The 16,331-nt window shown below is 44.6% G+C and overlaps 1 protein-coding gene across 1 annotated transcript in view; it reads left to right on the top strand.

Moving 5' to 3' along the window:
• Window positions 1-16,084, top strand: part of Mreg (melanoregulin) — a 61,793-nt gene extending 45,709 nt beyond the window's left edge. The window contains exons 3-5 of the mRNA XM_075951747.1: window positions 11,150-11,240; window positions 13,310-13,473; window positions 14,311-16,084. Of these exons, the coding sequence (XP_075807862.1) occupies window positions 11,150-11,240; window positions 13,310-13,473; window positions 14,311-14,445 (390 nt within the window). The 3' untranslated portion in view covers window positions 14,446-16,084. The remainder of the gene's footprint in view (window positions 1-11,149; window positions 11,241-13,309; window positions 13,474-14,310) is intronic.
• Window positions 16,085-16,331: the final 247 nt, after the last annotated feature.

Raw genomic sequence — 16,331 nt, 5'->3', positions numbered from 1 at the left:
TCTTTGCCTTTGGTGACTGTAGCAGTCACTGGAATCTCGGAACTCTTTGGGATGGTTCTGAGTAGCTGCCCAGTATTCACTCGTGACTCCTGGAAAACACTGCTTCCCCTGGCAGCATCAGCTAAATCACATTTTGGGCTGGAGCCCTGAAGCCTTAAACCCCACCTGTTAGACAAAACGAGCTAGCCTCATACTGCTTAGGGTTTCCTTTCCTTGGCTTTGATGGCAGACTTGGGTAGCGGTAAGAGCTACGAGCTATCCTTTGGCTTAATCTGATTAAAGACAGATAAGGCATTAGGTCAGAAGCCTTGGACCACAATGCTGTGTTTGGAGAGGAGGTGCACGGAGTAAAAATAGACAAAGGGAGTGGGAAAAGCTCTGCTCAGCATTTGCCTTTGACCTACAGGTGGTGTGTGACTGAGCGACCAGGGCAGGGTGTGCCATTGCAAGGTCTTCCAAAGCAGTAACCCCGAGCCTCTGAAGGGCACGAATACAACCTGCTTCAGTTTTTCTTTCTTTATTTTTTTCAAATATTTATTTATTTATTATGTATACAATATTCTGTCTGCGTGTATGCCTGCAGGCCAGAAGAGGGCACCAGACCTCATTGTAGATGGTTGTGAGCCACCATGTTGAACTCAGGACCTTTGGAAGAGCAGGCAGTGCTCTTAACCTCTGAGCCATCTCTCCAGCCCCCAGTTTTTCTTTATTAATTTTTGAAGGGTGACATTATTTTGGGTGGACCTCAGGGCCTTGCTGGTACGGCAGCATGCAAGGCCTGGAAGCCTTCCGTGCTGAATTCTAGTAAACTATGGTGCTGTGTGATTTTTTTCCCCCCCTGAGGAGATGTAAGTAAATGTTTGTTTATTCACCCTAGATAGAGAGGGCGCCGATGGACCAATGAAGGGATTCCGTCCAAGTCCTGGTTGCTGGACTGATGTGTTTATCGGGGTTAATTACAGGAGATGGGTAACTCCGGTAGGCACACCACTAGGAAAACACACCCCAAACAATTGTTTTCTTCTGACATAGTCACAGCTGGAAGGTAAGGGAGAAGAGCCTTATGAATTTTACGAGGAGACTCTTAAGCCTGTCCCCTCCCTCCAGGAGAAATGTCACAGGCCTGATGTCACGTAGGCACTCAGCTGCAAGGTGGTGGAAGGGGTCAGGTTCGACTCCGGAGCAGACGCACGCTATGAAGCTCCGACCCAGGATGGACATAGGCTAGAATCTTCCCGGTAAGCGCACCTAGGGGCGCTACACAGTTGATAAGAAATGGGCTAGTCCAGGAGTGAGAATTAGCCTAGAAGAAGCTAGATAGAAAAGGGCCAAGCGGTGTTTAAATGAATACAGTGTCTGTGTAATTATTTCGGGGCATAAGCTAGCCGGGGACGCAGCCCCGCCACCGCCCCCTATTACTACAGATGGTGCCCCACGTTGGGCGCCAAAATGTAGCGGCGTAAACGAATGCAGGCAGTTTGTAAAAATATATATAGTTTTAATGTAGAAATAGACTTACAGAACCACCGTTCCCGCGGAGACCAGGAAAGTAGAAGCGACAGCTCGGAGCACGCTCGCCAAATTTATAGGCAGACATTAGCCCGAGGTGAACACACCCCCTAAGGGGCGGGACTTATCCCTACACACCGCTATGCCTGGATTAAAATGATAAGCTTTCCTTCCTTCCTTCTTTCTTTTTTTTATTTGTTTGTTTGTTTTCTAGACAGGGTTTCTCTGAGTAGTCCTGGTTGTCCTGTGATTCTCTGTGTAGACCAGGCTGGCCTCAAACTCGGAGATCTGCCAGCCTCTGCCTCCCACATACTGGGATTAGAGGTGTGCACCACCACCGCTCATCAGGATGATGAGTTTTTCAAAACAGAAAAGGTTTATTCATGAGAAAGCCAAGTGTGTGGAGTCAGGAGAGCAGCCCTTAGCCATTTTTGTTCAAGGATATGGTTTAGTATTTATGATTAACAAAGCTGGGTGGTCTGGGGTATGGGAAAGAGTGGCTAGAGGTAAGGAAAATTGAAAAAAAAAATGGCATTCTGTATATGTATAATCAAATTTCATGGCTCTTCCCATTCAGAACATGGTGAGGTTAGCATGCTTTGGGTCCTCTGACTCTGACAGGTGCCTACCAGGAAGCCCACAGGAAGGGTTAGCAGTATCAGCCATTTTGAGCCACTCACAAATTCCTAAAAAACCAATGCAGGCATTGTGCTGCTGTGGAGAGGTTTTAACTGTAGCAAGCTCATGAGAATGCATCCCTTAGCTACCCAACATCTTCAGGTGGGTGTGAAACTGGCCATCTGGAAGACAGCGAGGCTAGAAGGCTTGTCTCCTGAGCTTCACCAGGGGAAGTTCCAGGATCAGAAACTGTCTCTGTCCCTGAAGGAGGGGTCTGCTGAGGATAGGAAAGCCTTCATCAGAAGTTGACCTACTCAGCTTTTTGAAAAGGCTCATTTCTCTATCAGCTCTGGTTACCAGCAACTAGGTGCTCCTTTCTTAGACTGTGTCCCATTGTAATAACATCCTCTGGTTAGGCCCTAACGCCAAATGTTGAGAGCTGTTGGGGAGACAAGTCCTGGAACCCTCATAGGCCTAAGTGCCAGACCCCTGGACACTGACCCCTCTTGGACTGAATTCCTTGGCAAGCCCTCCTCAGAGGTCCATCTAAGCTGATGCGTATCCTTTGATGTACTGGGTTTCTGTATTCTGTCATTTGAGCCTGTCCCATGTGGGGGCAGGCAGAGAGGCAGAAGGCTGTGAGTGTACCAGCTGTCTAGGAACAATGAAATAGAATCCGACCCTCCCCCCTTGTCTGGTGGACAGAGAAGACAAGCCTTGAGAGCACCAAGGGACGATGCTCCTTCTGCCCAGATGGCCTTGACACTGGCAAGTGCAGGGATCTGATCTCCCTTTGCATAATTGACTGCCTGACACCCTCCTTCCTCGACAGGTCTCCCATGTGACCCTCGGAGCAGGTTGCATGAGCTCTGGTTGCACCGACCTTTCTGCTGCTGGATAGTGACGGACAGCAGACGACAGAGGAGGACCACCCTTCGTTCTTATTTTATTTTTAGTTATTTATTTATCGGTGGTTTTTTGAGATAGGGTTTCTCTGTGTAACAGCCTTGTCCGCCCTAGAACTCTTGCTCTGTAGACCAGACTGGCCTTGAACTCACAGAGATCCCCCTTCCTTTGCCTCCCGAGTGCTGGAATTAAAGGCATGAACTACCACCGCCCAGGTTTATTATAATTCTTTTGTTTTGTTTTGGTTTTTGGTTTTTCGATACAGGGTTTCTCAGTAGCTATGGAGGTTATTATTATTATTATTATTTTTATTCTCAAACACATTACATCTCGATCGGTTTTCCTCTCCTCCTTCCCCTAGTCTCTACTCCTCTTCTCTCCCTTCCCCTTGGTACCTCCTCCCTGAAAATAGAGAAGGGCTGCCTTTTTTCTTTTACTATTATTATTATTATTATTTTTTAATTCTTCTCACGTATATTGCATCCTGACTGTCATTTCGCTCCCCTCCCCCCCATTCTCCACCCCCAGACTCTTACTCCCCTCCCCCCCATAGAGGAGGGCCACACATCTGCTTTCTTTTCCCAGGTGACCATCTTTGGGAAGTTTTACATTCTATCCAATTGAATTCTCATTTCCATTCCACATTGGTGATGGAGGAACAATAGTGTGGGCTAAGTTTGGGTCTGAGTGAGTGGCAGCTCTTTGAGAAAGGAGGAATCTGGGAAGCAAGTAGTCTTGGAGTTTTTGTGGCTTTCCTACGTAATCAGCTGAGTTGTTTTCTTCATAGACTCTCACCTACCAGGTTTCTGCTTCAAATCCTCTTGGGTTTTCTTATGAATGTGATGTGGGCCAGTCAGGGCTCCCCAGTCACACAGTGCGTCCTCGATAGTTCTAGTTCTGAAAGGGACAGGTCTGGACAGTAGCCTTCAAATCTCAAATGCCTGATTAGGCACAGAGTAGAAAGGTTAATGGATTATTTGGTTTTATTTCATCTTCATTGAATTCATTGCTTCTCAAATATACCGAGTCAAAATACCTTCGTATATAAATCTGCCTCGTTCAAAATAGGAAAGGAGTATATAGTACACACTTTTTTTTGCTTTTATTTATTGCACATGTGTGTGTACACACTCGTGCTACCAGTGCACACGTGGTAGTTCAAGGACAGTTTGTGCGAGATGGCACTCTTCCTCCACCACTGAGTCATCTGGCTCGCCCATGCGCAGCTTTCTTTAGAGGGTGTAGTGCTATGCTCTAGATTTAAAAGAGACTCCATCACCTTCGAAACTTGGCTTCCTCATGCGTCTTATATGCAGTTGAACTCAGCAAACCCACTGTAGGCTGCACCGCGTACAGAGTACCACATAGGATATGGATGAACCCGGGTTCTAGTGTCCAAGGCAGTGGAAGAGACCCTGCACAGACCAGTGTAGCAATGTAGACAGTAAACCTACAGCACTGTTCATAAAGTTGCTGAGGGCGTTCTAGGGGAGAAGCCAATACTTTCAGTGAAGCTGAAAGAGGTGGGGGCATTTGAGTTGAATTTTGAAGGATAAGTAGGATTTAAATGTAGAGCGGTGGTTCTTAACCTTCCTTTTTTTTTTTCTTTTTCTTTTTTCGAGACAGGGTTTCTCTGTGGCTTTGGAGCCTGTCCTGGAACTAACTCTTGTAGACCAGGCTGGTCTTGAACTCACAGAGATCCGCCTGCCTCTGCCTCCCAAGTGCTGGAATTAAAGGCGTGCGCCACCACCACCTGGCTGTTCTTAACCTTCCTAATGCTGAAATAGTTCCTCATTGTGGTAACCCCCAACCATAAAATTACTTTCATTGCTGCTTCATAACGGTAACTTTGCTTCTGTTATGAATTGTAATGTAAATATCTCTATTTTCTTTTGGTCTTGGGGGTCCCCATGAAAGGGTCATTCGATCCCCAAGGGGTCATGACCCACAGGTTGAAAAAGAGTGATGTATACAAATGAGGATGCTCATTCTTGGTTAGAGGCCCAAAAGCAGTAGAGAACAGTGTGTCTCAGCTCTAATTTCAGCACTCAGGAACTCGGGAGGAGGAAACAAGAGGATTGCTAGTTTCAAGACAGCCTGGGCTACATAGTAAGAGTGTGTCAAAAACAAAACAAAGGGTGTGTGTGTCTGGGGGGGGTCCTACCATTCTAACAGTGTGGCTGAACATGGAGGTTATTGTTTTAGCATCTAAATGGGATAAGCCAGACACAGAAAGACAAATGCTGCCTGATTTCACCTTTGTATGGATTCTAAAATGGCAAATTTATACAAGCAGAGTGTAGAATTGTGGTAGCAAAGGCTGGAGCTGCTTGTTAGAGAGTACAGTGTTTAAAACTTTGTGAAATTTGTTTTGATGTGTGAATGTCCTGTCGGCGTGTATGTCTGTGCACTCTGTACACACCTGGTGCCCACAGAGTCCGACGAGAACAGGAAGTGGCCAAAACTGCTAGGGAAGCCCCCCAGCCCTGGATATACAGTGCTTTGGTTTTGTGCAGGAGAAACGGTCTGTCTTAGTGTTTCCGTTGCTGTGAAGAGACACCATGACCACGGCAACTCTTTACAAGACGTTTCTCTGGGGCTGGCTTACAGTTCAGAGGTTTAGTCCTTTGCCATCATGGCAGGAAGCTAGCCAGCGCTCGGGCAGACGTGATGCTGGAGAGGTAGCTGAGAATTCTTCATCTTGATCCACAGAGAGCAGGAAGAGAGGGTGAGTGACATTGGGCCTGGTTTGACATCTGAGACCTCAGAGCTCATCCTCATAGTAACACACTTCTTCCTGCAAGGCCACACCTCCAATAATGCCACTCCCAGTGAGCCTCTGCAGGCCATTTGCATCCAAACCACCCTGTGGTCTAAGGAACTGAAGTCAGTGCTCCTGTTCACAGCCAGCTCTTGGCACTGCAGGCTGGAAGACAATGACATGAGATTTCATTTTGTTCCTTTCTTCCATGTTGTTGCTTCAGCCTTCATATCAATTAGTTCTAACCGGATTTGGCCAACAACTGAAGAGGAGAAACCAAAAAATGAATAGTTATGAACGTCTCTAGGTGTTCATTTCAGCGCAAAATTTCCATTTGACTTGGTTCCCAGGTATGTTTCATGGAATTAATTCCACATTATTCTTGTGGCCAGATCTTTGCTAATATTAAATATTACTCATTCTTAATATTTAAGGTTGTCACAGCACACTGACCTCAGTATACTATTTTGGAAATTATAGGAAAATAAACACAAGCTAAAAAAATAAAACTTAATGTTTGGTGCTTAACGGAATGGAATTCTCCTGTGAAGCTTATTTAGCTGATCTTCAATTTTTATTTTCAAGTTGTTTCAAGCTTAAAAAGCAAGTCATTAAAATTTAAGTGTTACAGAAGTACGTCAAGAACTTGCTGGAGAGATGGCTCAGTGGTTAAGAGCACTGCCTCCTCTTCTAAAGGTCCTGAATTCAATTCCCAGCAACCGCATGGCGGCTCACAACCATCTGTAATGAGATCTGGTGCCCTCTTCTGGCCTGAAGGCATGCTTGCAGGCAGAATACTATATACATAATAATAAAGAAATCATTTAAAAAAAAAAAAAGAACTTGCTCCTTCCTACCACGAGGGACTAAGTCTTTTCAGTTATGTAGAGATGCAATTGGAGAGGCTTTTTATGCCATCATTTTTCATTTCCCTCACTTTTGCTCTGTTATTTAGAGTTATTTAAGGTACTTAAGGGGAAATTCAGTCACCTCTTCCTCCTTATTTTATTAAATCCAAATTTTAGTTAAGTTCTACTAAGGTTTCTACTTGTTTTAGATTTTTTAATATTTTTATGTACATTGTGTTTTTTTTTTTTGCCTCTATGTATGTCTGTGTGAAGGTGTCAGATCTTGGAGTTACAGACAGTTGTTAGCTGCCATGTAGGTGCTGGGAATTGAATCCAGGTCCTCTGGAAGAGCAGTCAGTGCTCTTAACCTCTGAGCCACCTCCAGCCTCTGTTTTCAGAGGTTTTTTCCCCCACCGAACTTTAGGTATTATTATGTTAAAAAGATAATAATCTTATGTGTGCATGAATGGATGTGTGAAAGTTTGATCCTACTAAGCGTTTAAAAAAAAGTTCATTTATTTATTTATTATGTATACAGTGTTTTGCCTGCATGCCAGAAGAGGGCACCAGATTTTATTACAGATGGTTGTGAGCCACTATGTGGTTGCTGGGAATTGAACCTGTGGAAGAGTAGCAACCAGTGCTCTTAACCTCTGAGCCATCTCTCCAGCGTGATCCCATTAATCTTATGTGCAGGTTATTTACAGAAAGGGAGGCTGGGATACTAGGCTGTGTCACCATTCAGCTGGCAAGGATCTTTTTGCTCATGAGTAGATCGTGGGTAGGTAAGAAGTTAGTCCCTAGTAGCCTTTATCTTCAAAGTGTTTGGCAGCAGTAAGAAGAGTTGTAGCAGGCAAAGGGAGAACATGTGACTGTCCTGGCACAGGACCCAGGCAGTCGCCAGCCACAGCTCAGCCTGGGGTTTGAAACTCTTGCCTTTGAAAACATGACTCTCTGGAACCGTTGTGACCAGGGCCCACAGCTTGTCATCTTTGGACCTTTTATTCTTTTTTTATACCTTCCCTCTCTGTGTCAAGATTTATTTATTTTATGTCTATGGGTGTTTTGCTTCCATGTATGATTGTGTACCATGTGTGTGCTGTGCCCTCAAAGGCCAGAAGAGGTCATCAGATCCCCTGGAATTGGAGTTACAGATGTTAGCTGCCATGTGGGTTCTGAGAACCAAACCCAGGTTTCTGCAAGAACAGCAAGTGCTCTTAACCACTGAGCCACCTCCGCAGCCCATATCGGTCCTCTTATATGGACTTTAATGTTGAGGACCAATTATGGCCTTGCATGAATACTTGTTTCTCTACTGGGGGAATTGTCAAATAATGAATAATGGACCATAGAAGAAAGTGGCAGGCACCTGGATGATCCAAACAAAGGCTTTCTCTTCTTGCCGCCCGCTTATCAGTTATTTTTCTATTGCTAAATATCAACACTGAATTTTATATGAATCCATGCAATTTCAGTGCCTCTAACTCTGAAAAATAAAACTTTTTGTCTATACATGGAAAGGGTCATGTCAGGGGCATCAGCACCAGACAATTTACTAGACCTTCAGTCACAAGTTAATGAAGCCACCTAGTGGTTTGTTGCATAAATTAAGGTTCTGGGTTCTTGTAAAGCAGCTCTTTTAAAGGTTCATTTTAAAATTTATTTACTAATTATTATTATTATTTTGGTTTTTCAAGACAGCCATTTGAGCTTTGGAGACTGCCATTCTGGAACTTGCTCTCTAGACCAGTCTGGCCTTGAACTCATAGATCTCCATCTGCCTCTGCCTCCTGAGTGCTGGGATTAAAGGCATATACCATCACCACCCAGCAAAAGGCTTATTTTTTTTATTATTTTTAATTATGAGTGTGTGTCTGTGGTATGTGTACATGCGTGCAGGTACCATGGTGGCAAAGGCATCAGACTCCCCTGGAACTGGAGTTACAGGCACTTATGAGCCGTGAATATAAGTGCTGGGAACCAAACTCGGGTCCTGTGCAAGAACAGTGAGCTCTCTCAGCTGCTCAGCCATCTCTGCAGCCCATCAGTATTGTTTCTGAATTATATCTGCACTGACTCGAAGAAGGATGTGTCCTGATTTCTGTTTGAAGGCCATCGAAGCAACTGACCCTCACAGTAAGCTGTGGTGTAGGCCGTGTTACAGCCGTATTGGAGATGACACATAGGCAGTGAGGTAGCCTGTCAGTGGGGCTGGACCCAAACCTCGACAGTCTTGTTCAACACTGTTTGTTGTACAGAGCAGTCACTTAAGTACTGTAAGGTCTCTCCACCAAAAAGGCCATTGCTCGTGTTTTTCCTTTGCTATATATCCAGTCTGGGGCAGGGGTTCGCTAGGTATGCTTTAATATGATGCCAAGATGAGGCCAGAATTATATATTGTTTATTTTTAAAAATAAAAAACCCATTATTTTAGGTGCCTCAGTGCTTTGTCTGCTCGTATGTCTGTAGATCATGTGCATAAAGTCCCCCCAGAGGCCAGACAAGGGTGTCAGAGCCCCTTGGGACTGGAGTTGGAGGTGGTTATGAGCCACTGCGTGGTGCTGTGCTGCACACCTGGATCCTCTGGAGGAGCCTTGCTCTAACTGTTGGGCCATCCCTGCACCTTTGTGAGTTTCCACGTGATTTGGTTACCCTCACTCCCTAGGTCACAGTCAAGGACTTTGTCCTTGACCCTAGGCATCACACACTTGTGCCCGTGCCTTTGGCTGCGTCACACACTTGTGCACATGTCTTTGGATCTTTTTATTTTTTTTTATTTATCTTTTATTTTTTTGGTTTTTCGAGACAGGGTTTCTCTGTGGCTTTGGAGCCTGTCCTGGAACTAGCTCTGTAGACCAGGCTGGTCTCGAACTCACAGAGATCCGCCTGCCTCTGCCTCCCGAGTGTGGATCTTTTTACTTTTAATTTTTTTTAAGGGAATAGGAAATCCACAACTGTCTTAGAGAGGGTAGCAGAAAGCCTGCTCTCTTCTCAGGGCATGACCAGTCCTCAGATACAGTCTAAAATGCAGCCACGACAAAGCACACTTTATTTTGTTAGCTTTTCTTTTTTCAAAGTGGTATCTTTCGGAGCGTGTGAAATGGCAGCTAAATCTATTTTTCTTAACTAGGCATGTAAGTCAGAAGGCAATCTGCAAGGCAAGTGTGTTTTGAAGGGAGTTTAGTAGGGAACGGATGGATCAGTGGAACGTTTTCAGTTATAGGAGTCAAAATATCAAATAGCTTGTGTTATTCCATCCAGCATTTAAAATGATGCTCTCTAAAGCCGTGAGTGAGGACGGGTGTCTTTTCTGAGAAAGGAAAAGGTGTTCACTATAAGATGATTGCTCTTTATAGATAGCTATGTCGCCTTAAAAGCAAATTCCTGGGACGCCTTCAGAGAATGCTTAGGCCCTGAAGACTACGATTCAGCTTCTGTGTTAGGATCTATATGATGTTGCCTATATGATGCCAGTATCACCCGAAGGCTGGCAGAGGACTTTCAAGAATGGAAACTTTTTAATGACTCCCTGTGTACCTGAGCAATTTACCCTGCCCAGAGAGGGATGCTAAGATACGGTGTGGGAAACACGGCTCGGAATCAGGGTGCTTGGGGTTCCTAGATCTGTTTATCTTTCTAAGAACACACTGAGATGTAGAGTCTTACCTTTCTTTATGAGCTTTAGAGTAAAACTTATGTTCAAATACCACTTTTGATATCTGTTACCTGGAATATGTTAGATTCATCATCTAAATTAGTTTCTTCATCTATAAATTGCCCCAATATATGGATTTTATTAGGTCTTTCTTGTAGGCAGGCATTGACCTCTTTTTCTTATGTCTGCGTGTTGTGTGTATGTACATGCGTTTGTGGTGCGCTGCACATGTGTGTTGTATGTGTGCATGTATGTATGTGCTGATATGAGCAGTCTCCCTCGGTCACTCTACCTTATTCATAGTACAGGGTATCTCAGTTGAAGCCAGAGCTAACCAATTTGCCTAGTCTAGCTATCCAGCTGGCTTCAGGGACCCCCCACACCCCATATTTCTGTAGAGTTCTAGACAGACCTCTACACCGACTGGGCATTGGGTGCTGAGGATCTGCACTCTGGTCCTCACTCTTGTGTGGCAAGCACTTTACTTGTCGAGACAACCCTTGTCCTAATATTTTATACTTTAAGTCTTGACAGTAGTCTTACGTGGAAACTTTGACTATTGCTCACCGCATTTTTCAGGTCAGGTCACTGCATGGAGAAAACTGATAATCAGAGAGTCTAAGTAACATGTTTAGAAATGCTATCACCCAGAAGGGGACATAGTCTTCAATGGTGGCAGCAGAGGACATTCTTTCTTGTCAGCTCCGTCTCATCACGCCTTCTTTTCTTTTAGGATTGTGTTTCAGATTAGCGAAGAGCGGAACCACAGGTTTAAGCCACATGCATCTCAGAAATGAGAGAGAGGTTTTGGGCCAGAGGTTGTTAGTGAAAGTGGACTTTTATCTCCTGCAGGAGTGGCAGAGACTCAACTATGATATCTACACGCTGCGGCAGATTCGCAGGGAAGTGAGAAACAGATGGAGGCGAATCCTCGAAGACTTGGGTGAGTGTGAAAGGGATTGTGAAATGGTGGAAGAACTAGTCACGTGCGTTGCTTCTCGCTGCTTCCACCGTGGCTTTTGTAGAAAGACTGCCAGCGCTATTAATGACTATTAAACTGCCTTCTACTGATTTGTTCTTCACCTTTGCTTTTATGCTTTTAAGTGTAAACCTTGATATTTCTGTTCTCCCCAGCTCATGTTACTTGGCCACATGTTCCTTCACCTGTCCCCAAGTCTGAGATAACACAGAGTAGTGAGGTCATGTGGGTGTTACCGCTTACTGCTTTGTTATATTTATTGATTGAATTGACTGAACACTTAGTAATAGCTACTACTAGCATATCCTAGTAATAGGGTATGGCAGGTTGAAGTAGTGTTTGTAAGAGATAGTTAAACACAGCAGAAAAATTCTAAAAGAAGCAAAAGGAAGAAAAGTTACAAGGTTGGGAAAATACACTTGACATTATGGTAGACACTGAATAATGTCAATTATCTTAATTTTGCTGCGGTTGAGTAACTATATCCCCACACCATATAAGCTTGCTTTAGTGTTCAGAAATGAATAATTACCTTTAAAGTCCTTGATCATTCTACTTTGAAATAACATGACCCATGGCATTAAAGATTTTCAGAGGCGGGATACCAGGTTGCTAGCCCTGGCTGGCTAAGTTGGGGAATAGCGGGGTAAGGTGGGGCACTCTGCCCTCTTAACCCATTCAGTATTACTGTGGGTTAGGAGTTTGCAGTGTAAGTCAGCCTGAGCAGGTCTCATCCTTTTTTTTTTTTTTTTTTTTTTTGGTTTTTCGAGACAGGGTTTCTCTGTGGTTTTGGAGCCTGTCCTGGAACTAGCTCTGTAGACCAGGCTGGTCTCGAACTCACAGAGATCCGCCTACCTCTGCCTCCCGAGTGCTGGGATTAAAGGCGTGCGCCACCACCGCCCGGCAGCAGGTCTCATCCTTTGATTCTTTTCTATCTTTAGGAAAATAATTTATACCAGCTGTCTAGACTACCATGAGGAAGGAGATCAGGGCTTTAAGGTGTAGCAACCTGGAGGTGACGTCACTGCAGGCCGGGGAGAGGCGCAGGATTCCAGAACAGAACAGTGGCAGGTTCAGTGAGCAGCCAGGGTCAGGATGACCCCCCTCCTAGAGGGAGCCAGCAAGGACAAACATGAAAATAGAGGTTTTTCTTTTGTTGCTTTTTTTTTTTTTCTGAGACAGCCCTAGCTATCCTGGAATTCACTCTGTAGACCAGGCTAGCCTTGAACTCAGAGATCTAAGTGCCTCTGTCTCCCAAGTGCTGGGACTAAAGGCGTGACCGCCACCACCCTGCAAAGATAGTTTTAAGTAAAGAGCCTCCTGCTTACACAGAGCTGGGAAGCAGCATTTTTTTTAAACTGCTTGCTCTTCTGAGGGCCTGCCACCCAGCTTTCAAATACACACTCAGAGACTTATTTCTACTTACAAATGCCTGGCCTTAGCTTGGCTTGTTTCTAGCCAGATTTTCTAACTTAAATTATCCAGTTCTCTTTAACTATGCTTTGCCTCTGGGCTTTTACCTTTCTCTATTCTATATAACTCTCTTTCCTTCCTTACTCCATGGCTGGCTGGGTGGCTGGGTGGCTGACTGGCCTCCGGCATCCTCCTCTCCTTTTCCCCTTTTCACTCATTGCCCCTCTTCTTGTTCTTCTTCCAAGCCTAGATTTCTCCTCCTATTTATTCTCTCTGTCTGGCAGCCTTGCCTATCCGTCTCCTGCCTATCTATTGGCCATTCAGCTCTTTATTAGACCAATCAGGTTTTTTAGGCAGGCAAAGCAACACAGCTTAACAGAGTTAAACAAATGCAACATAAAAGAATGCAGCACATCTTTGCATCATTAAACAAGCGTTCCACAGCATAAATAAATGTTACACTTCTTAAACTAATATTCCACAACACTTGGTAGTGCCTCTGACTTTAGTTTTTACTGTACAGAATCCACTTGGATTCCTTCTTAACAATCTCAGCGATGGTATCGTGGGATGGCACACTAGTGATGACTTCAAACAAGGGCTTTGTGTATCCACCCTAGGTTTTCAAAGGGAAGCCGACTCTTTGCTGTCAGTGACCAAACTCAGCACCATGAGTGATTCTAAAAACACAAGAAAAGCCCGAGAGATGCTGTTGAAACTGGCTGAAGAGACCTCCATCTTCCCAGCCAGCTGGGAGCTCTCTGAGAGGTATCTCTTGGTTGTGGTAAGTGGATGCCTTTCCTCATGGTCCCGTTTTGTTTCCTTTTCTGTTATTTCTGGGACCCCCACATCACAACCCCACCAGCTCCACCAGGACAGGGTGGCGAATGGTGATGCCATTGTAAGCGCCCGTGACGGATGGCTCCAGAGCCACCTGGACAGCTTTGAAGAGAAGGATTTCTAGATCCCGCCTAAAGCTGTTGAGACCGCGTTGTGGCCAGATTGTTTTTCAGATGATTTCTGCTGTGTGGTTCAAGTTTCAGCATTCAGTCAAAGTTGCTATCCTGCCTAAGGTCGGAAAGACTGGTGGAAAGGCTGGGTGGATAGTTTAGTTGGTGAATGCTTGTTGTGTAAGCACGAAGAGCTGGGTTGTTTTTCTCCAGCACCCACTTTGGAAGCCTGACATGGTGGCACTGCTTGTGATCCCAGGGCTGGGACACAGAATAGGCAGACACCTGAGGTTTGCTGACTGGCCGAATCAGGTGTGCACAGCTCCCAGCGAGAGAGAGTGCAACAAAGGTGGGGTGGTTCTTGAGGAACAACTCAGAAGGTTAAACTCTAACCTTTGCATGCGGTGTGGATACCAGCCCACCTGAACACATACCTGCCGACACACACCTGCACATACATATATATACTCACACTCGCAAATTTTTGGTGGAAACATCTCTTGGGTAAGTAAAAGGGTGAGGTAAGCCTCTGAGTCTTGAAATTTTGAATGACTGTTTTACTTTCTTGGTATTATTTCTAGGGCAGGCTTTATTTTTATTAAAATTTCTCATCCATGTAGCTCAGTGTCCAACTTGGTGAGCTTCTTCTTTCGTCTTTCCTCTAACTGCAGGACCGTCTCATTGCTCTTGATGCTGCCGAGGAGTTCTTTAAGATTGCCAGCCGAACTTACCCCAAGAAGCCAGGGATCCCATGCCTGGCAGACGGCCAGAAAAAACTGCACTACCTTCCGTTTCCAAGTCCCTAAAGGATGGCCCGGAAGAGGATCAGAGTTCTTTCTCCATGACACCGCAATTTACCAAAGCTGGACCACCGCCTGTGGTTGCAAGTGAGCCAGGAGACGGCTTTCTACACTCAGACACAATCCTGAATCCTACAAGATACACGGTCTTCCTCGGGGCCTTAGCCTGAGAACGCTCTGGTTACATTAAAACACCTGACAACTGTTCAACGAGAAAGGAAGTTAAAGCGTTGGCTGGTGCATAGTTTTTCCTGGCTGGTCAGATTCCAAGAACTCATCGCCTCATTGGCTGTATAAGCTACCCTCATCCATCTGTGGAGGACTGGTGTTTTTTTTTTTTTGTTGTTGTTGTTGTTTTTTGTTTGTTTTGTTTTGTTTTTGAGACAGGGTTTCTCTGTAGCTTTGGAGCCTGTCCTGGAACTAGCTCTGTAGACCAGGCTGGCTTTAAACTCACAGAGATCCAGCTGCGTCTGCTGGGATTAAAGGCATGCGCCACCACCGCCCGGCTCGACTAGTGTTTTCTAATCAACAAAATAGCTTGAAGAATAGAGAAAGGTGTAACTGAGCCCTTTATTCCTGCATCAACTTTGAAGTAATCGTCATTAAATGTAATGCTAGACAAAATGCCCCAAATTTCATAAAATTCTAGGCCTCGTGTGACCTCTCTTTGATTTGGAAACGCCTGAAGCAGCTCAGATGCTGGTTGGGGCAACAATGTGAGCATCAGGCATGGGCATTTAGGAGCATAGATGAGCCAGGCTATAGAAACGTGTAGCCACGCAGCCCAGACAGCAGACCTTCCTGCAGCTAAGTATCTTCATTTGTGACACAAGCAGCCTAAACCCGCAACATCAATCCCTGGCATTAAAGTTACCCAGTGGTCTCAGTTTTTATGTGTTGCCTGTTTGTAGTCTCAAAGCCCTTGGCGTTTTGTGGAGACTCGCTTCTGTAAACTGGAATGTCTGCCCTCTGCTTCCTATCTTGAACCTGTTTCCTACTTATCAGCTGAGGGTGGTACCTGCCCAGGGACCTTGTGGTGCAGACTTGTAGCTATGCAGGCGGTGACGTATTGACACAGGTCACCGCTGGGTCTTCCATCGGTCTGAACATGATTTTTCAGAATGGAGCCATGTTAACAGTGCAGCTCGCCCACAGGAAGAGAAGCCCAGTTTCCCGAGAGCATAAGCAAGGAGCTTGCCAAGAGTTCATGGTTTATTTCATTGAAAAGCCTTTAAAGACTTGTAGGATTTATCAGTCGACTACTGAGAACAGTAGAAATATTTTTATTTTTTAACGATTTTGCACTTCTAACTTTAGGTTGAAAACAAATTTGTATAGTCTGTTCAGGGGGTTGTGACTTGAACAATTTCATATGCTCATAAGGCGTTTTTGCTTACGTACTCCATGTTTAAAATTTACGGGAAATACATGTCCTCCATTCAGTAATGCATTGTAGACCAACTCAACAGTTCGTTTCCAGAGAATTCGCCCTAGTTTAGGAAGTAAGCTAAAGTTTTATTTTTTTAATATTTACTGCTTAATCTCTGTCTCATGTTGTTTGAAATTCGCCCCTTGGATATTTTCACTCACTTCTGTGAGCCTTTAAAAAATAAACAATAAAATAAACAAGAGAAATTTTAGAACATTGTGTTGTTTTAATATTTGTACTCAAATTTTGTCATTTTTGATGTCAAAATAGATGAGCTTGTCTGTGTCTCTGGATTATAAACCATTGCCATAGTTCTTAATTTTGGCAACACACAAGTAAGGGTAAAATTATTTCTGTGGTAATTAAAATAAATGAAATTACCCAGGAATGCTTCTCCAAGAAATTAAAAGACTTCCGCATGGGCTTTAAGTTGATTGCGTGTTATAGCTCTGACAAATGAGAA

This window comes from Microtus pennsylvanicus, chromosome 17 (assembly GCF_037038515.1).
Source record: "Microtus pennsylvanicus isolate mMicPen1 chromosome 17, mMicPen1.hap1, whole genome shotgun sequence".
NCBI lineage: Eukaryota > Metazoa > Chordata > Mammalia > Rodentia > Cricetidae > Microtus > Microtus pennsylvanicus.
The sequence above is the reverse complement of the archived record's forward strand: the minus strand, read 5'-3'. Positions and strand labels throughout refer to the sequence as shown.